Here is a 21,675-nt window from a genome sequence, read left to right on the forward strand (position 1 = left end):
GCCCCCCATCCTCCCAGTGTGCCGGGGAGATTCTTGCACCTCAGAACTTCTCTTCTGCATTGTAAGGCATTTGACAGACAATCCTTTCTTTGCTTCAAGCCACGTAATTTTGTTTTCCCTTATTTGCCAGCTTGCTTGTTTTCTAACTCTAATATACTTAAGCTTACTGTTAAACATACTTTTTTTTCCTGCCTCCTGCCATTATTGACTTAAGCAAGTGATGCTGGACTCGTATTTTGTTCAACAATGATGTATGGATCTTCAGTGTCTTCTGATGAGTTTCTGCTCCTACTTCTTGTCCAAATCAGGCGTTCTTTTAAAATGAGAAGTGCTTCATCTGTCACTTTCTGGCCTGTAGGGAGGCAGTGGCTGCAGTGATTTAATTTTACCAGAATGTTCTTTTTTTTAACTCCAATTGAATTTTTAACCTACCAAACTGTTTCAACTTGTTACTAACTTTCTGTGATTAGAACACGTTTGTCATCTCGCTAAGTGTAGATTAATCTAATTTTCCAGTGATCTGTATGTTTAACCTTTTAAGCTTATTAGTACCTAACCTTCATATTTGTGTCATTTTCCCCCCTCCTCATTGCTGGCGAAAGAATGGTGTTACTGGTAGCTGTTTTCCACTAAAACTGACTAAAATACTTAATTCAAAAATGCAGACAATATTAAGAGTTGAGAAACTGTCTTCTGATTCTTACAGCTCTGTATTTCTGTTCATGCTAACAAAATAACTAATATGTGAAATTGGAGTCAATTACAAGGAATACCTTTCATCACCTCAGTCTTTGAGTTAGGACAGAACTGCTTTTTAGACCACAACAGTTGACTGAACGAGTGATGTTTTTGAGATGAAGTTGATGGTCTTCAACTGAGAGAAGTTCACAGTTGCACGGAACAAAGCTTGGTGTGCTGCTTTGTTTTCAACCACTGGGATGCCTTTTCATCTCTAAATGACTCTGTATAACAATATTCTGCACACAATTCTGCCCTTTTTGTCCTTCTGTCCTGCACTGAGCAAGGCTACTGTTGTAAGGTGAGGGGAGGAATAGAGTTGGGGGAAGACTGATAGATGCAGGCTTCTCATACCCCCCTTGCTGTGCCATGAGCAATGTGGCCTTACTGCTTTCTGAATCCATAGTGCAGGAGCTGGGAAACAGCATGCAAGCATGACTGGGGTTTGTGGTATAACAGAAGCAGCAGCATCTTTTGGCCTTGTGTAGGCTTTGTGTTTGTGTCCCACCCCTGTCCCAGTCTATAACTATTCCTAGGTTGTGTTAGTACAGATTATCTTGAACTCAAAATTGTTGGTCTTGAGGCCAACGTATAAAAAAAGGACATACTTTGTAAACCTTAGGTATAGGTATTTGTAGTTGTGGCTCATTAAGCTCACGCTAGTGAATGCTTTTAATAATTCTGATAATTAGGGCAGGCTCTCCATTGTTTTAAGTGCAACTGCATGTTTGGAGAAAGTTTTATTCTAGCTGTGCAATTTGGATGACTTGTAAAGTATTTTTATGGTTACGGGCTTTGTTCTTTTAAGTTATCGGTGATTTAAAAGAACAACAACAAAGACAACCCAGAACAAACCCCCAAAAAACCCCAACCCAAAATCTGGGACTTGACTGTTTCCAATCCTTTCCCAGAATCCTGACAAAACTTCTGGAGGTTTCTGATGACCCACAAGTGCTGGCTGTAGCTGCTCATGATGTGGGAGAATATGTGCGACACTATCCACGTGGGAAACGGTAAGAAAGTTGCCAGTGTTTTTCTTACTCAAGAGACTAGCTCGAGTATATACTTTGCCTGTAGCTCTTTTTCTCGTTTATATTAAAATATGCTACATAGGGATTGCAGGTTATGCTTAAGTTTAATTCACTAGGAAGGTTAGAAAACACAAACTAGATCAGATGAGAAAATAAGAACTAGATCTTTGACTTAATATATTTTAGTGTCTCTTAACAGTGGAGGGAACCTATGTCTAAAGAAGTCTTGAGTAAGTTGTTTAGATTAAAGCAGAAGACATGCACCAGGAGAAAATAGAAGAGCTATCATGAATTTGATCAACCTATCATTTGTACCCTCTGTTATGACTATTGGACTGTAATTATTGGACTTGCAGTAGGGACGGAGTATTTCAACAATGATTAAGTCTATTTTGTGACTTAAGACTACTGAGACAAGATCTTTCTCACAAACAATTACTATTGTGATTTCAGTGATGTTAGCACAGATTCAGTTATCACTCTTCTATTTTAGAATGTTTTCTTTTAGCTACACAAATATGCATTTTGGTGAAAGTGTTAATGTTAATCATATACCCGAATTCCTGTCAAAATATACAGACAGACTTTGCTATATTTTCTTGCTTTTTTTTTTTTAAAAAAAAAAAACCCTGTGAGGAAAGATGTTTTGCTGATTAATTGCATCTCTAAGGTAGAGACCACTGAAGGAGAAAGGAGCCTTTGGTTTTTGCAAGGATCATGCTCATCATTCATTTTGTAGCAAAGGAGTGGTCTGTTTCTGCATAGGGTTTAATGGGGAAGATGAGAATGGTCTGCTAGGCTTTTTGGGAATTTCATGAACACTTCTTGTGCAGACTGCTGTCTCGACAGTAGTAGAATCATGAACAACAGACTGAAACTTCATGCCATATATATATGCTAGATAGATTTGTTCACTATAGAAAGACTCATAGCCCTTGTAGTCTTGTAAGGAACTTGAACTGAAGATATTTTTAGATTACTGGAACAAATTAACTGTTTTCTAAGCCCACTAAGAAAGGTCAGAGGTGTGCAGCGCGTACCACTTACACTGAGCAGTGCTGTGTATTTGCTAATTAGCTCCTGTGTCTTCCAAAAGAGACTTGTGACAACTGGTATCTGGAGGGTAGGCAAGATAGCCTAAAATAAGGTGGAAACTTATACTGCTGCCTGGACGTGGCAAAGCTGAAGGACTCATAGTTGCTCCTGCTTTGAGCAGCCCTTTGTCTGAAGCCGTTTTATTAGGCATTTGCCATAATCTTTAAACAGCTTGCACACATCTACCCAAATGGGGCATAACGCTTGGGCTAATATGGCCATGCAGTTGCTGGACCAAAGCTATGAAGTTGGATGAGTGGATAAATGGGACCTGTATCTCTGCAGTTGGGAAAATGTACTGCTGGTGAGACCACAGCTCTGCGCAGCTCCCAGGCTGTTAAACCTACACAGAAGTGCGTCAACCTTCAAAAGGAGTGGTCCTCAGCAAATAAGTGGTGTCCTAGACACTCTTCTAGCCCACATTCTTATATCAAGTTCTAATACTTCAGCTGCTTTCTGCTTACAGAGTTGGCTTATTTAGCTTTCTGTTCTGACGGACAAACTGAAATGCCTCAATCTCTTTCTTTTAAAGAATTTCCTTTGTAATCCAGTGTTTTCTTACTAAGTATGACTTCAGCAATTTTAGGACTAAAAGCTTAAAGTACCAAAGGACTGTGTCAGTTCCCACATAATGGTCCATTTCTTACTGTGATATTTTTTTTTGATACATAGTTGTTTACTGCTGCCATGCCTGGTTGGCATTTCACACTCCTATTGCATGACTCACTTTGAGAATGGATGCTATTCCTTGGTTTAGAAGAGTAAGATAATTCAAATGTCTTAAATGCTTTTGTTTCCTTTAAGCGTTTATCCTCAACTCTTAACTGCATTATCCTTCAGCCTTCAAAGGTTGCAAAGGTGAATTAGAACCTAAAGCTTCTTGAGTTTACCTGCCGCACACAGCGGAGACCTAGAGTTACAGTTCTGGCTAACCTTTCCCTTTGTCTGACACAAGAAAATGTTTGTTAAACTAAATACCGCTTTTTTGCTTGGCTCTAATGTGGCCAGCATAAATAATTTTAACTTGCCTTTAAAATTGCACATTGTGGGCCAACTTCTCAAGGCAATAGCACTGTGGGCTTCTAATGAGGCTCACTAGCAAGTGTTTTCTGACAGTGTAGGAGCAGAAATAAAGTACGGCATTCGTGTTTTCCATAACCGAAAATAAATGCAGGCTGAACATTGGCCTGCAGTACAACTTCTGTGTGGCCCAAGGGATACTGCTATGTAAGATCAACACTTTCAATCAGCTGAATGCCATGAACATGGGGTTTATGTTTTGCATGTACAATATTGACACCTAGAGCCATTCCCTTCTTTAGTTTGTGATTTAGAAGCAGCTTAATTGCATTCCCTCTTTCACCTTGGTAGCTACGTAGCATGGATTTTGTATTAATATTTTCTGCTATAACTGTCTAAACTGTTCTCATTTGTCTTCAAGTTCTGTTTCCTCTTTCTCCCTTTAAATGGGTCATGTTAAAATCTGGCTCTTCAGCATCCAGAAACTCGTTTGAATTGCCACTGTTTTGGCTTAGTGTACTATTATTATGGGGAACAGTCCCTGCAGAAGATGTGCATATACTGTAACTGGCCCACTGGGCTCTATTACTGCTGTAAAGTAAGCAGAAGTTGAGGAGAGGGAAAACAGAATTAGAAGTAGTGTTTGAAGCAGGTTTGGAACTTGAAAGAGCAGAATTCACTGTGAACCTTCCCCACAATTGCTTGCCTCTTGGTCTAAAACACGTCTGGGAAGTGATTTGTACCAGTAGGCAGTGTTATGCAAGAATGGTGATGCCGTTCTTTGTCTCTTCATATTCTCAGCCATAATTTCAGTGATGTACTGTCATCTGAAATAATCTATTTCCGTTTGTGATTATGGGATTTTAACTTTACATTTTGTTTTTTGCGTGCTCCTAGCGTAAGGAAACTTTTGAGTTTAATGCCTTTTTTTTGCCTCCTTTCAATTCCTGAAAATTCAGTGTTTAAGTCAGTCCTGTAATGAGGAAAAAAAATCTTGTGTTTCATAGTCTTGTCTTTGTGTGCAGTGGTTTTGTATTTAACTCATGATTAAAAATGTGAGGCAGCCTAAGGCAGGCATAAAAGGTTTTTTTGAATCTGTTACATTACTAATAACTTCTTGAATTCGTGGTAAGGATTTTCCAGCTTAAAACAATTGCACTCTTCTGAATGCAGTCCTGTTGTATGAAACATCCTTATGTGTTTTAATACTGTTGGGAAATAATATTCCCTGTGGTCCCCAGAATGGTTTTGGCTGAGTTATAAAATGAAATGGAAATTCTCTTTTTCATCTCCACACTATATCTTTATACTGTTCTGCAGTTTACAAAACCATGTTGTATTGTGCAGCAGTAATGCATTAATTTGGCCATGAAAAGAACAGTAATAAAAGCAGACAGCTAATGCAAGCTTCAAGTGGCAGGATAGCATTGGGTTAAGAGTAATGCAAATGATAGCCTCTTCACAGGGTATTATGTTTAACTACTCGGTGACCTGTGAGAGAATCGATGTAACAAACATATGCAAGTCAGTGAGTAATCAGCTTATATATTCCTTGCAAATTCTCTCCAAACTTTGTTATGACAGACCAAAAGTCTGCATGTAGACAGCCATCCGGATGGTGATATTTTTTTTTTTTGAAATATCTTCATGACATGTGATACAAGGTTTCATCAGTATTTCATGTGGGATTTGCTATAGCTATTAAAAAGCTATGGCTGACTACTGTGGTGAAGCTTGTAGTGAAAGATGCGGTTCAAACTTACCATTTTTCTGGAAATGGTAACTTAGCAGACAGTTCTGCATCTTGTGCAAGAATAGCTGTGTCTCTGGTATAGTCTGAATGGCAAAAAGCGCTTTGAGGAGTACCAAGTGGCTGGTTTAATAGGTGTTGGTGTGATTGCAAGCATTTTTTCTGAATTAGGCAGTGCTGGACTGGATTGGGGGGTTATTCCTGCAAAAAATGGAGTGACCTGGTTATCATCAGTTTATGGAGGGGAGGGTACTACCTCTTTCTAAATAATAATTGGTAGTGCCCAACCCTGTCAAGCCGCTATTGTCAAGCCACTATTGAGTTCTTTAGCAAGCTGGGTAAATAGAGAACCCTCTCTGGAAAGGGTTCCTTCCTTGATTGTTGTTTATTTCAAAATTTATGGAAGTAGGTAGTTGGTAGCAAACAAGAGTTAAGTACAAATGCTTTCTGATGTTGTCAATTATTAAAAAAAAAAAGTAACTTTTTTATAGTTAGTATGAGAGATCTGCATTTATAACGTGTCAGATAAGATGTATGTGTTAGGAAATAAATAATTTTAATAAAATAAATATTATGTGACTTAAACTTAACATCTTAATGACCTGAACATGAAGTGGTTGGAGAGGATAGCTAACCAGAAGCCGAAGTAATGTCAAGAGATCTTCTCCCTTCTTCTCTTTCAGAGTGATTGAACAACTTGGTGGTAAACAGCTGGTAATGAACCACATGCATCATGAAGACCAACAAGTTCGTTATAATGCACTACTGGCTGTGCAGAAGCTGATGGTTCACAACTGGTATGTGAAGATCATTTAACATACTACTAACAGTAAGAAATATTGGGCTGTGGAGGGAAGATTCAAGACAGTAGATTTCTTTAAGGGGGGAATAATGTTTTAATATGGTAAGACTGCAGTTTTTAAATGATAGAGCAAGACGATGCTGATGTGCAAGATCATAGCTAGTTTTTCTGTATATTTTTGTTGCAGTTGAATTGAGTAGCTTGACCTTCCATGACTGAATGTCACATGAGTAATTCACTCAAACAATAAACTTTAACTTATTTGAACTGCTTAATATTTAATACGAGCTGTAATTTAGGCTTGCAAAACAGTCTTCAAAATGCTAACGATGTGTGTAGGTTTTTTAGCAAGTTTAGTTGATCTCAGCTGAAGGAATCAGTAGCTCCCAAATGACCATTCTTTTGCATTGTTCTTTGCTACCTGGTCCTTTCCCCCGTTCCACACTGTTATTTTTTTCTGTTGCCATTTTAAGGGGTGCAAGTACAATTTTTCTTGAGCTCTTGGAGTAGCAGAAGCTTATGGGCTGGTTGCTTAGATGAAGTTGAAAATCAGTCACTGGTATCTCTTTCATCAATTGCTGAGAATATATTTAAAGTGAGGTTTTTTTTCTGTCATTGTTTGGCTAGTTCTCTAGTAAAACCCCTGAAGTCCTGGTGTTTCTGCCACATTACTTACTGGATGATGATGCTTTTCTGACAGGCCACAGGACCCTTATAGTGAAGTGTTGAAGGGCTGAAGTTCTGAACAACTTCACTGTTCACATAATAACTTTGCCAAACTCATTAGGTATGCTAAGCATAAAGCACGGAGAGTTAAAAATACTAATTAGGAATTCTTAATGTGATTATTAATTATGATTTCACCAAAGCTCGTGTTTCCAATTTGGCATTGCTTTAGAGAAAGATAAATTGCAACAGTACATCTGAATACATTGGAACATAGATGTTGAGATACAAACAACTAATTTTGTTTTGAATTAAACAAGCCTTTATTTCTGAAAGGCTTGGTGCTTGCAAGTCCCTGTAACTTCTGCCAGTTTTTTCGCTTCTGACACAATGTGATCTTTTTTAAAAGGCTGAGTAGTGATGGTGCTAACAGTGTGGAGGTGGTAGGGAAACAAGGTTTATCAAGCACATTCAGACAGGTTCTTTAAGTCACCTACTTGCTCTAGAAGACAGGCTAGCAAGGCTGACAAAAAGCTCCTGTTCCCTCTCCCTGCAGTGTATTTTCTAGCTTTCCCCCTTTTCTTCTGAACAATACAGATTTTAACTCTCGTGTGTGTTATAATATTCATTTTATCCTGCTTCCTTGCTCTCTCATACTGTGGGAACCTTCTAGAGCAGAGGATCACACGTTTAAATAACCTACTATGACCAGTCCAGAGTTAACATTCCCCACAAGGAGTACTTTGGTAAATCACATTGGATTTGTGGGTGTGTGGAGATGGAGACTAAATGTGTGGTCATGTGCAACCTAATTTTTGGCGGCAGTATTGTATGTTGCACTAAAATATACTTGCTTCTCAGTTTGGTGATATGCTTCATTTCTCACTGTGCTGTTCTGATATATTTGAAATATTCTGAGTATTGTAAACCGGCTATAGCTAAATAGAAATTTTAGAGTAGTTACTGAATTTACCTTCTGCAGGGGAAACAGCTCTTATTTCATGTGTATTCTGATGTCTTGAAAATCTGGTAATAAAAATATAAAACTCTGGTATTTCTCCAGCACAAACCTCACTAGTAGTAAAAGTTTTTCTGGATGCCTAACCTGGCTTTTTCTCATTTTCAATTTAAGCATATGAATTTTAAAAATGTCACATCTGGTCTTCTAGATTTGTCTTGTTTTTTTAATGGCATGAACATTTCTGTGCCTGTTTTTCACAGTTTGTGAACCTGTAGACTTGAGACTGAGGAAGATTGCAATTACATCTAGTTTCAGATCTTCAGAGGTGTCAATAAAAAGGATCTGTTTAAGTTAGTGCCACTTTCACATTCATATTGTCAACTCTGTAGGGAATATGTTCTTGTTTAATTCTTACTGGAACAAGCCTCTGGGATACATTGTCTTTGGCTTCTATTTGCCAAAGTAGTGTTCCCCCTGGAATGGGCATCAGATAGCTTGAGCTAAGGAAATGACTCATCATTTGTATAGGGCAAGCGAGATCTGTCTTTGCATAGATCTGGCTTTTGATGTGTGTCAGGAGCTCTTCTGCTTCATAGCTTGTGTGGGGAGAAGAGAGAGCAGTCCCCCGACTGCTGCATAGTGCCTCCTTATTTAGATTTGCTTTGTCATAAGATGGATTACTCAGCAACTTCAAGGTTTTGCTTACCTTGCTCTTCAGAGCTGGGGAAACAATAATTGTTTTCCCCCTTTCTTCCATGTGTTTTGGAATTACAGTTATTTCATGCAAAGCAATTGCTTTTTTCCTTGAATTTAACTGGCATGGAACAACTCTGCGTTACTATGAGATGCATGCGTGACAGAGGTAGTCAAGTCTTCCTAGATCTGGAGGCTAACTGGGAGAAGGATGAGAAAATAAGCATAAGAAATATGAAATAAGAAAAAATAATAAAACAAGCAAGCCTCAACCTGGCTTGTTCTGTCAGGTAGAGGCTTGGTGCAAGTGCTGTGCCTGAAGCAGCAGAGTAAGGAAAACTGGTACCCGAACTGAGGGAGTGTCAGTGGGGCAGCTGAAGTGGCATTCTGCTTAAAATGCAGCTGTATCATTAGACTGCTAATAACTTGGAGACAATTAACTCCTAAGTAACTTGAGTAGTTCATTACAGGCTGCTCAACTGGCTTTTCCTTAGGGGTTTTTAAGTCAGGGATAAATGGGTAAATCAGACTGTCACGCATTCTGTTTAATGGTGAAACTAGGTTGGCAAAAGCAGTGACTGCTGTCAGCTTTTCAGATGAGGTAAGTTCAGGTGAAATATTCCAGTTGCATTTGCATGTTAAATGAGCATGCACTTGATGAAGCAGGGAGCGAAGGTATCTTTTTAGCATCACTTAACATCTTTAAATGGTAATTTATCCTGTGTGTTAATCTCACTTGAACTAACTGTATTAGTTCCAGCACCCCATGCTGATGGTAAAAACCTGTTATTGGCAGATGGGGGAGTTCAGCATGGCAATGATGGTGCAGATTTTTGTGTCCTGTTTAATTTCTGCTTTAACTATGTATGAGAAACGTAACCTCCTTTGCTGGTGTTCAGAGGCAATACCCAACCTGACCATTTTAATATTAGGAACTGGCTTTGGGAACCTAATGCTTGTTGGAACGATGCTTTTAATGATGCACACTTTAAAAGAATCAAATTGTTAAGTTCTAAACTGACAGCACTTACATATATCACTTTAAAGAAACCCAGTATGTTAATCTTTACAGATGAAGCATGTGCCTTTTCTGTGCTTCACAGCACAACATTTTACTGAACTTCAGGGATGGGATGTTGTGACTCAAAGCACCTACAGTTAGAAGCCCAAGTTCCTTCTACGGACGATGGAGAGAAGCAGCTTGTTTTTCAGGGCAGTGCAGAGCAGCTTCAGTGCCTGCAGTTGAGTGGTGGGAATAATCTCCTGCCTTTAAGATTTGTGAACCTATAGTCTCCTGGCTTCATTCAAAAGGGGTTAATTCCAGCCTTCTATTACTTCTATTCTAGAGCTAGATGAAGAACTAGGTGAATTTCAGATGTTCTGCATTTAATGTGCAATCTATTTACTGATCATAGTGCATTTGTTTCCACCACTTGATTGTCTTCTAGCAGGGTTAGGCCCAGGGAAGTTTGCTCATGACTTGTGTAGTAAGTGCAGCATATTACTGTTTTTCTTGCTCTGTCAGCAGCAGTGCTGTTGGGAGTTGGTGACTAGAGGTCGGAAATAAGAGACAGTTGTTAAAACATCCAGTCTAGCTGAGATGTGCAGACATAGAGCATGTGTGCTCTTTGTGCTCGCAAGTGTAAAGTAAAATGCAGTGGTTTAACCTCTGTAGGTCAAAAGTTCATACAAGTGCTACTGAAACAATGGTGGATCCAGCTGCAAACTCATTTATTTTTCCTCTGGGGTAATAGCAGAACTCATAGCATCTTTTGGCATTTGCTGCCATTGACTAAACTCCTGGACTGTGTTGCCCCACCTTTCTGCTTACGCTTTAGTAGTGAGCTGCTGTTAGTGAGGGATTGCGTCTCTTACCTCTGGGTTCAGGTATGATGCCTCATCTCCCCCGGGTCCTTTTACCTGTGCAGGCTCTGAGCTAAAAACCTTTAAACAGACAGACTTTTAGAATAAACTGCCATTCAGTGAATTGATACCAACATGGAGAGTACGAGTATCCTGGAGGATGCTAAACAATGGGAGTTAGGATGTGTCATTGATGCACAATCAAGTATGGTATTGAAGTAAAATTAATAAATGGTGTACTGAATGACACAACATATTCAGATAAGCTTTGAATATGCAACAGATTCATATATGATTTTCAGAGTGCACATCCCAGACAAAATTACTTGCTTTCCATCCTTTAAAATAACTAGTTATGCAGAGACACATTAAAAAATGTGAAGCTGCCTAGGATTTGCAGTAGGCTATATTCAGAAGCTGTTGTTCTATAGAATTAGCATGGAATATTCAGCACTTGTCACTATTCTCTGGTATAATTCTCTGGTATAAACTTGTTTTCCAAAGCCCATGTATCTCCTAAGATAGCTTCTGTACCTTGCTTGCTTTTGGAAGTGAGAAGTGCAAGGTGTTATGATAGTTAACTGGCAGCTGTGAAGCTTACACCCCCTCTCTTTTTTTTTTTTTTTTTCCCTGTCCCACCACTCAGACATGTAATGCTTAATAGCGTGGACTTAAATCTAGGAAACAACGCCTACATGATAATGCAATCCACTCTATTTACTTATCTTGTTTCTTAGCCTTAATCGTCAATACAATTCCTTTTTAGTAGTTAACAGAAGTTAACTGAAAAGTTTGAGAAGACAGACTGTGTCCCTGATAAAAATTAGTATTTTTTTTAAGAGGACAGTTCCTAGCTAGAATGAGACACCAGGCAAAAATCCAATAAGTTGTAGGCACATTTGATATGACTATGAGTGCTCTGTCTTTTTATTTGAACATAAATATGTATTCTTGTAAAACTTCATTCCATACAGGTGGGGACTGTGCTTTGTATTGTGCACATGCTTTCTGGGATTTCACACTGCAATCGTGTTTTCTGTCATGAGATCTGCACTGTCTGTAAAACGAACTTTAATATTTCTAGAGCTTCTGTTAACGTGGAACAAATATTCGGTAAATATAGAACATCCTGCTCAGTTTGCATTTTCTTTTTTCCAATTGTTCATTTTTCATGTGCTATGCTGAAAAAGCATGTCATCAAAGTAGTAACTTTTTTTATAGTTTCAATTCTGATTAGTGTTACTTTAAAGATTAGATTTCCTGATAGGAAAATTCAGTTAAGTATGGTCTACGTCAGTCATTCTGAAATATTCCATGCAAACTTAAAGCTCTTGTGTTGAAAGCATTTTGCTTGCTGTTCATTGTGACAACTAAATATTCTGATTAAATACTTCATGCATTCATAGCGCATCTTATAAGTGAAAAATAACTTATACCTTGTCTCCCTAATAGAAGGGCATATATTGAATGGAATTTCATAGGTTTTTCTTTCAAAATCTAATAAAATATTTGAGTAATAGCCTTGTAATAGGAGCTCATTGATCTGCTGTTTCTTTATAGCTTGTATGTAAAGTTGTGAACTGGAAGTCTAGAATTACTCTTCCAAAGAACGGACAAAACCTCTCTGAAGGTTTAAAGTCTCAAACTGCTGAGTGAAAAGGAGGTTCTTGCAGCATCTCAGTCTGAAGACACACATTAATTTTGCATTTCACATCATAAGGAGGACTGTAAACCATGCTATGAGCAATGTTTTCAGTGATCAGGAGATAATCTGTAGATTGTCTATTAATATTATTGCATTCAGTGGAAGACAGGATCCATTTTAAAAAAAACCCAACCCAACTTTCATGTAATGTTTATAATCCCTCTGCTCAATCATTCAGGCTGTTTAGTTCTAGTGTGCACATCAGAATGTCGAACATCTCTTTACTGTGAATAATTAAGGTGAAAAAATGTCCTAGGTGCTATTCATCTTAACAGTTTGCTTTTATTCTACCTCTCTGCATTAAGTGGAGTCTGTTACACCAAGTATTGTGAATTGCAGATATTTTTGCAATACCTCCTCTCTCTTGAGATCTAAGGCCACATGTGTAGGTCAAGGAGATACATGGTGAAAATCACCATGATTCCACTGAAAAGATAATTCATAAAAACTTCAATTTGATAGTGTGGTGAGGCCCAAACTGTTTGGTCAAAGTAGCTTTGATTCTGTTGCTTACATTTGTTTCTTTGTTTTTGTTGGTTGGTTGTGCTGGCTTATCTTCAGCACTACTTATGGTCTGCATTGGTATAATAAATACTTCATAATCTTTAACACCTTTTTTTTTTTCTTGAGATACTTCTTATTGCATTAATACACTGGGTCAGGGAAGAAAACTGTATTCAGCAAACAAGCGACAGAAGAGAACTGCAGTGTTCCTGTGTGGTAGCACTCCACCTTGGGCAGTCTTTCCAGCCCAGCTCTCTAGGAAGATGTCTCTTTGTTTATTAGTTTACTACTTTCATAGCTCTACTACTTCTATTTACTTCTGTGAAGAGCAGTGCATGTAATGTATAAAAAATATATATTGGATATTAAAAATATATCTAGTATATATTATATATAAAATAATATATTAAAATATGCAGTGTTCTAATTTCTGATCTAGCAGTTGACATGTTAGTATTGTATTTCAGGAACCAAATATTAACATAGCTCCAGGTTTGAGTTGTTCTGCCTTCTCAGAGGCCTCAGAGCCTTCTTGCTGAATACACTGTACTATAGTTTGATTTTAGTAAGCCTTGAACATGCATCTGAACCAGTGTAAGCTATGCAATAGTTGTACTTTCACGGATTGTTAGCTAGATTGATTTTCCTACTTCTAATTAATTGTGTAGGAATTCCACATTCAAAATGGTTCATGTGTGCTTTAAGAATAAATAACTTTGCAGACTTGAGATGCTGTGAGCAGAGCAGTGTATGCAGCAGGTGTCAGTTGCTATCAAGGCTGGATCTCAGAGAAGACATATTAGAATCAGTACGTGCATATAGACATGAAACAGAAAAAAACCCAAAACACTGAGGGAGCAGAAGGAGGCTTGGTGAGTTTGGAAGCCCTTCAAAATTGCTGGCTCTGTTTTTTGATGGCTGTCAAATTTTGTTTATTTTGGTGGTACAATTTTGAGTCCTGTAAAACCGCAAGAGAGCAGCTAATTTCCTTCTGTGCCATCAGGAGTCTCTACTTTGAAGGTGGTAACATACCTGTTATGATCAAGAGTCATATCTAATGAGTGCAGCCCAAGCATTAAAATACTGTGATCCTGCAGCAACACCTGATAAAGCTGTGAAGGAAGGTGCTAAATCATGACATATGGCTCAGCATACAAATTATGTGCTATTTTCTTTGCTAGAGGAGTTTGAAGTTAACATTATACTTTATTGGAATTTTGCTTTTCTAGATACTTAACTTTAAAACTGAGAAGTGCTGCTGAGTGGTACAGTTGTGATGCTAAACTTCATTGTGTGATAGGAATTGTAATGCATAGGGAATAGCTGGTCAACAGGACACTAAACTGAAAACTAGTTTTTGAAATGTGCCATAAGAACTGATCTTTTTTTCTTTTTTTTTTTTAAATACGGGAAAAGTACATACCTTTTTTTTTAAAAAAAAAAAGGCTTCATTCTGAACATTTCTCTGATCTGCTTCTAATGTTCAACCTGTGTAGGTTGAAATACCTGTGTATTGAGAAAAACTGTGGTACTAAGTGTGCGATCAGCAATGCAAAAAGAACGCCTATGTTTCACAGGTCCTGAAACCTCTCTTCCAACTGATGCAGTGGTACAATTACTGAAGTTTATTTCCTGTAACAAGCAACAACCCAGATATTACTGAAGAACTCTTCCAGCTTCTTTGTGGTTCTGTGAAGCGTTGAGTTGCTTTCACAGGAGACAGTGAAAGATGGGAACATTCAGAAGAATTGTTCAGTATTTTTCCATAGAATTTAGATATTGTTGCTCAAGGCAAATGCTAAGAATCTGGGAGGTGTTTGTTCCAGTGTTGAGAGGACAGGTATAAAATAAGTGACTCGGTGCGCTTCAAAATACAGGTGAGGAAAACACTTTAAAGAAAGTGTTGGTATACAGTGGGCCTGGCTTGAATATATTTTCTGTCTCCCAACTTGAACATACAGTTATTTAATCAGTGTCTGTTTTGCTAGCCTATGGGTTAAATTGCCGGTATGTCCATCGGTATTACTTGTGCTCGTGCAGCTGGGTTACAGGAAGAGATCCTTTTAAATACGTCACCACAGCTTCCAATGTGTATATCCAGCAAGCAAAATCCATGGGCTTTGTAAGTGTTCCGTAACAGTTGCTAGGACTTCTAAGTATTACCACTGTGCTTCTTTTTTCCAGACAGTTTTGTTGATGCTTGGTTTGTACCGTATTTTCAGAGGGATAGATGATGGATACCTAAAGCTTAAGTACTCTCATAGTTGACTATCAACAGTAGACCCTATTTGAAGGAATAATTCCAAACCTAAAGCTTTTTCCTCTTTCTCTGCTTCATACTTCCCACCACTATCCTACTCCCTGCTCTCCAGAATGTTTCTCAATCTAATTTTTTGTTGTATTTCAGGGAATACCTCGGAAAGCAGCTGCAGTCAGAACAACCTCAAACGGCCACTGCACGAAGCTAAACAATTCCATCAGTTCATGCTTATAACTACAGTATGTTTGTCTTCAAATTAATATCAAGGAAGCACTGAAATCACATGCTCTTTGCCTGCTACTAGCCTTTCCCAGCTTTTCCTCTAGTCTTGTTGGCTTAGTAAAAATTTGTTTGTTCAACTAGTTCTGATGATTATGCCTATTAGCTTCTTGTTACATTCTGAATGTATATGAGGAAATGTGGCTAATATATTGCATTTGTTTTATGTATTTATTCTCATAATAAAGAATGTTATTAAAGGATATTAATTCCATGTTATAACTAACCTAGAAAAATTGTTCTCTTTTAGTGGGTTATCGGTGTTTTCATTTTCCAAGAACAGCAAGTAGTCCCTATGTGTCTCCAGACAAATTAATAAAGCTTTGACTTGGTGTTCTGTAGGAAATGCAACAGACTGAGAAATGTTGATTATCAGTACTTAAACGTATGCCAAGTCTCAAAACAGTGTTAAAATTGAATATAAAAGCAAATGTCTGGGGTTTTTTTGGGGGGGTGGAGTATTTCTCTGTTGTTAGAGACTACATTGAGAAATCTGGACATGAGGGGAAAAAAAACCTGATACACTCAAGATTATTAGTCAAGTTGTATAACATCAGTGTTAAGGCTGTAGATCAGAAATCAAGGTGGTTTTTTTTTTTAATAACAAATGAGTAGTAACTGATGAACTTGGAATTTCATGGAGTATTTTTGTTACTGAAAATACTTGTACATGTTAGGGTTCTGGTGTCATCTTAAATCTATTTTATTTCCTTTATATAAAGCCAAATAATTCGGCTATCACATCTTTTCTGTGTTTTGCAGCTCCCAATAGTAAAAAAGATGTAAGCATCAATAAATCAAAAATTATACTAGATTGGCATGTGAAAATAGTCTTGTTGCATATATAGGAGCTTGGCTCCGGGCACTTGCAATACTAAGCAGTTGTATTCTTGTAATTCATTCTTAGAATAAAAAAAAAAATAAATGAGAGAACATGACTTAATCTCATCAGTGGTCTGGTGCAGTGCAAGTCTCTGAGGAAGCTTAGGGTACTTTGTCATCAAGTAAAGAAAAAAGCAAGTAAAAAGAAAACAAATTGGGAAAACTTTTCTTACCCAGTCTGAATTTTCATCTTATATAACTAAAATTTGACCACGGTTGCAACAGAGAGCAAAGACAGTTAGGGGATGACACTTTGATTTCTTGGCCTGCTTAATTAAAATTGGATTGCGTAGATTAATGATTGTTGCTTACTTCTGCATATAGGAGGCATAGGCTTTGATATTGGAGCTAGTATCATGATGATAGATGCTGAAGCCTGAGAAGAACTAAACTGACTTTGGTTGGAGTGAGGGTTATCTGAATGGATGTTATCTCAGGGCTGCATTCTCCCACAGTGATGAAGGATGCTGTTGGAGTGGGAAGCTGATGGGATAACAAGGGTGCACCTACGCTGCCATTTTTATCTTGGGTTAGTTGAATACTCTTGAAATAAATCAGAGTCTTCCCTCCTTTTCACACTTCAGTTTGCATCATGTGGTGGTGTCAGGGCATGAATGGGGCTCTTCTCTGATAAAGCTAAACTGCAGGACATACGTCCTGTGTGTCTTGGCTTCTTAGTGAGTGTTTAGTCCACCGGACCAGCTAAGACTTTGAATGGCCCTTTGAAATGCATGCAGAGTGAAAGCTGGATTCTTAGCACCACATGTCTTGCTCTACAAGTCAGATTCTCATGTCACACTTCTTGCTCATGTAAGCATAGCCTAAGACTTAACTTTTGAAGATGCTGTAACATTGGGCACAAGAACCATGACAGGGCATTAATGGGGAAGGAATATACCCCCATCTTCAAAACCAGAAGTTGTGTTGTTTCCTTGTCTGAAGGGAACGCTGAGGCAGTGCTTGGTAAGGGAATTTGGGTTTGAGTTGTATGAGTAAAGACAATGAATGCTACCGATGGCAACCTCTCCTATTTTTGGGGAGCTAGAAATAACCAAGCTATTCATAACATGAAACAAAACTGCTTACGGGCTTGTCCTGAAACATCTAAATGCTGTGTTCATGTACTATACAAATAAATTCTCCTCTCCCATTGCTTTGCTAGTATTACTCTGTGCGTAGTTTAATTTGTTGTTATGTGGTTTGTTTCCAAGCTACGTGATACCTGGCATTCTCCTCCATTTAGTTAGAAATCTGTTGGAGACAGAAGGTGGTATTTAAAGAAATGATTGTGATGTTTCACTTACCAGTGTGCAGCATTGATACTGCGGTGCCTGTAAAACCTGAAAGCCGTCTGATTTGCAGCCCCTGATGATAACATTCAGGTGGCTCAAAGGTTGTGATCTAGGGGAGTGCATGCCAAAAACTGTACAGCCTGGGAACTTGGGCGTTGTGGGGGAGTGTGTTATGGAGGACCTTTCTGTGCAGCCAGTAATTTGGACTGTGAAGTTGCCAGAGCTGAGATTTCTGTGGGAGTCGGAGTGTTCACCGTGTCCTAGAGGTCTTGGGGAATCTTGGCATAGCAGGGAGCTGCAGAGCGGCTTCCAGCTATGGATTCTCCATCTCCCATCCCATGGGATGCCTGCATCTGTAGAGGATGGAAGGCCTTGGATCCATGGTCCTAAGAGAGAAAATGGGGCAGAGCTGTCCTGGAGCTTTCAACCTTTGAAATCAGGAAACTCGACCAAAAGCTTTTGTTGACTTTCAACTAATTCATAAATCTTTCTACTGCATCTGGGGTTTGTCCGATGAATTATAATTAGCTTTAGCTTTTGCTGCTGAGCACTGTTCTTACTATTCATACGTGTGCGTTAGCTTGCTTAACTTGCTCAGCCTCATTCTCCCAAAATCTGGCATGGGGCAGGTAGGCAGATGCCACGGCGGCAGATGGAATGCCTCAGGGCTGTGCGATGGCAGCGTGGGTAGAGCTCAGTGTTAGGAAGAGAAGTGTGTGCCAGCAGCTTCCTTCCTTCCTTCCCTCTGGTGACATGAAGATTTAGAGATGACTGGAGATTAGCTGCCATGAACCAGATGACTGACTTGCTTCTAAAGCTTCTAAAGTGAGGAGTTTTAGTTACTTTCCTCCAAATTAGAGTAATCAATCTTCTCTTTATGATCTTTTTTCCTCCATTTTCCTAATTTTGGTTTCTTTTATGTTGCATCCAAGAATAAATGGAGTTTAATTTTCCTATAATGAAAGTAACCAAGTCTTTGAAATCTTCATAAGCTGATTTTAAAGTTTTGCGTTTGAGGTTTCTTTTGCTTTTCATGATATATCTGCTTAAATTATTTTCTTTAAACTTTGGTCTTGGTCTGAAATCTAAATGAGAAATAAATTTGAGTAAGTTTGCAACATGCAGCAACTGTGAAAAGAATTTAAAAGTGTCACAACTCAAAACAGGAGAGATGGAAGGGAAACATGATGAAGAACCGTACTGACACCTGGAACGAAGGCAGGAAAATGCTTTAATCATATGCTCGGGGCATGTTTATCATTCCCATGAGCCGTTTGAGATCCTAAGGCCTGCAGCTGGGTGAAGAGGAGGCCAGATCTTGGTCTTGGCCAGAGTGAGATACTCCTAGAAACTAAACCAGGGCTGAGCAGGAGATGGGCTGCCAGGGCCCTGGGTGTCCCACGCTGCATCAAACATCTCTCCAGTATCTCATCAGAATTGCAAAAATGTTTTTGTGCACCTGCATGAACAAATGAAAATTGTCAACAATTGCTAATACTCAGACCTACTGGGTCAATATATTCTTTTTTTTTTGTGTGAATATGACATGCTAGTTTTAGCCCAGCAAGTGACAAGGGGTCAGAAGGAGTCCTGTTGGCTCATCTCTATCCAGAAGCTTTTGCTTTTCCCCTTGGCAGCTTCTGCAGAGTAGTTGTGAGCTGTCTTTTTAGAACCGCGCGCTGTGTCAGAGTTGAGAACAGAGCTAGTGCTCTCACGATGATCAGGTACATTAGTAACTTGATTATATTCATTTTCTCTCGGACTCCAAAATAATTATTCGAAGAATCTGAACTTCTGTTGCAATTTTCAGATGGCCATGGGTATCATCATTCAAACACCACACAAAGCAGCAGCCTTGCTTTGGTGTAGCATTTAGGGAATTACCTGGGAACTCTTCTTATGTTGGGGGACGCATAGTTCATCAGTACAGCTGGTTCTGAGATGTGCTAAAAGCTGTTAATAGCCTTTAAGAAATCTTTTCATGACCTGCCTCTTGGCCTTACTGCTGCTTGTAAGCTAAGTTACTGTACAGTAAGGAGCCTAATAAAAACCAGAAATGGATTAATGGCTGGCTGTTACGTGGAGTGTCTTGTTTCTGTTACTTGGTTGGATCCAAGAGCATTTCTGTACTACGGGAATGTACTTTTTCTTGTCTGGGGGTGGGGGAGAACTTAAAAAAATCCCTCTTCATACAGAAGTGGGCAGTGGGACAAAAATTATTATTTTTTTTTTTTAACCTGATGATAATCTCACAGATTTTTCCCAGGAGTGCACAATTTGTCCCTCTGCGTGAAAATTAAATCTGTAGAAGGGAACAATTAAGTTTTTCATGAGTCATCTTTGGTGCCATTATGTGCACATTCACAATAAAATTTTTTTGAGGCTCTTCAGTTAGTTTGCCTTGTCTACATTCTGTGTAGAGACAAAACTGTCAAGCTGAAAATTTAAATAATTCTTTCAGTGTCATCATAAACTATTTTAAAAAGGCTGCACATACCCAGCTCTGCCAAGGAATGGGCATAGAAATCGGGTAGCTGATTCTGGCGATGACAGTTAAAACCTATAGATTTGGAAATCACAGAACTGCTACGGTATCAGATTATTTTGTATCAAGAAAACATGATAAATTGCAGACTTAAAGGGCTTTGTTCTCTAGATAAATTCCATGAGAAGGAAATGTGCAAAGCAAGCCTCTGCTCTCAGGTTCAGGTGGCTAAAATACAACTTCATATTATGAGCCTGCCAGCGCGGGGATCACAGCTGATAGTTTGGTTGTGGATGCGTGCAAAGACAGGGTAAGATGGACACTTTGGTGTCCTGGTTTCGGCTGGGACAGAGTTAATTTTCTTCAAGTAGCTGGCATAGGGCTGTGTTTTGGTTTTAGAACTAGAAGAATGTTGATAACACACCAATGGTTTAGTTATTGCTGAGCAGGGCTTACACCAGTCGAGGACTTCTCAGCTTCCCCTGCTCTGCCAGGGGCACAAGAAGCTGGGAGGGGGCACAGCCAGGACAGCTGACCCCAACTGGCCAAAGGGCTGGGCATCGGTCAGCGGGTGGTGAGCAATTGCACTGTGCATCACTTGTTTTGTATTTTCTTTTATTATTATTATTTTCTCTTTCTCTGCTGTTTTATTAAGCTGTCTTTATCTCAACCCAAGGGTTTTACTTCCCCCACCCTGATTCTCTCTCTCATCCCGCTGGGGATGGGGGGAGAGTGAATGAGCGGCCGCGTGGTGCTTAGTTGCTGGCTGGGGTTAAACCATGACAATTTGGTCATCAATTAAAAAGATGAAATAATTTTGACATAAAATACTGAGTAGAAACTATTAAGCAGAACTTCTCTCCATAGTAATCTTTATCAGTGCTGCTTTAGTTGCTGTTAGTATCCATTCTCTCTCTTTTATTTATTTTTTTTTTTAGGGGTAAGGACCTTGTTTTGTAAAATCGCTTGCAAATTTTTATGTTGTTTATGCAAATGTAGGTTTCTAAGTTTGTATTTTGAAGAGATGGAGGTGTGTTTTCTACAGCAATGGGGATGCAAACACATCTTTTTCTGGCTGTCAGACTGTAGCTTCATGTTAGCATAGTTTAAATTTTTGTTGTAGGCAGATATGGCAAATCACAATTTGGGTTAAAAAAGCCAATTCATAATATGGAGTAGTTCTAGATCACCAGACATCATAAATATAAGACTTGAAATCAATGGATTTTTAGTATATTCCTTTCCACCTCCTGCCCTAAGATGGCTTGAGAAACAGATGTTGGAAAATTATATCATAGAATCATAGAATCGTTTTGGTTGGAAAAGACCTTTAAGCTCATCAAGTCCAACCGTTAACCTAACCCTGCCATCCCACCACTAAACCCTGTCCCTGAGCACTTTGTCTACCCATCTTTTAAATACCTCCAGGGATGAGGACTCTACCACCTCCCTGGGCAGCTTGACATCCCTTTTGGTGAAGAACTTTTTTCTTAATGTCCAACCTAAACCTCCCCTGGCAACTTGAGGCCATTTCCCCTCGTCCTATCGCCCGTTACCAGGGAGAAGAGACCGACCCCCACCTCACTACAGCCTCCTTTCAGGCAGCTGTAGAGGGCGATAAGGTCTCCCCTCACCCTCCTCCAGGCTAA

General features: G+C 39.0%; 1 protein-coding gene across 6 annotated transcripts in view; it reads left to right on the forward strand.

The window, feature by feature from the left end:
- Positions 1 to 17,978, forward strand: part of ATP6V1H (ATPase H+ transporting V1 subunit H) — a 48,626-nt gene extending 30,648 nt beyond the window's left edge. For 5 of the 6 annotated variants that reach the window (XR_004842215.1, XR_004842216.1, XR_004842219.1 and 2 more), the window contains 4 exons: positions 1,650 to 1,751; positions 6,318 to 6,431; positions 11,594 to 14,705; positions 15,236 to 15,281. Coding sequence is in view for 1 of the 6 variants with exons in the window: in XM_009640349.2 (XP_009638644.1) it covers positions 1,650 to 1,751; positions 6,318 to 6,431; positions 15,236 to 15,296 (277 nt within the window). In the remaining 5 variants the exon portion in view is untranslated. Of the gene's footprint in view, positions 1 to 1,649; positions 1,752 to 6,317; positions 6,432 to 11,593; positions 14,706 to 15,235 lie in introns of all 6 variants that reach the window. The other variant, XM_009640349.2, reaches the window with a different exon arrangement.
- Positions 17,979 to 21,675: the final 3,697 nt, after the last annotated feature.

This window comes from Egretta garzetta, unplaced genomic scaffold (assembly GCF_000687185.1).
Source record: "Egretta garzetta isolate BGI_Z169 unplaced genomic scaffold, ASM68718v1 scaffold36, whole genome shotgun sequence".
Classification (NCBI taxonomy): domain Eukaryota; kingdom Metazoa; phylum Chordata; class Aves; order Pelecaniformes; family Ardeidae; genus Egretta; species Egretta garzetta.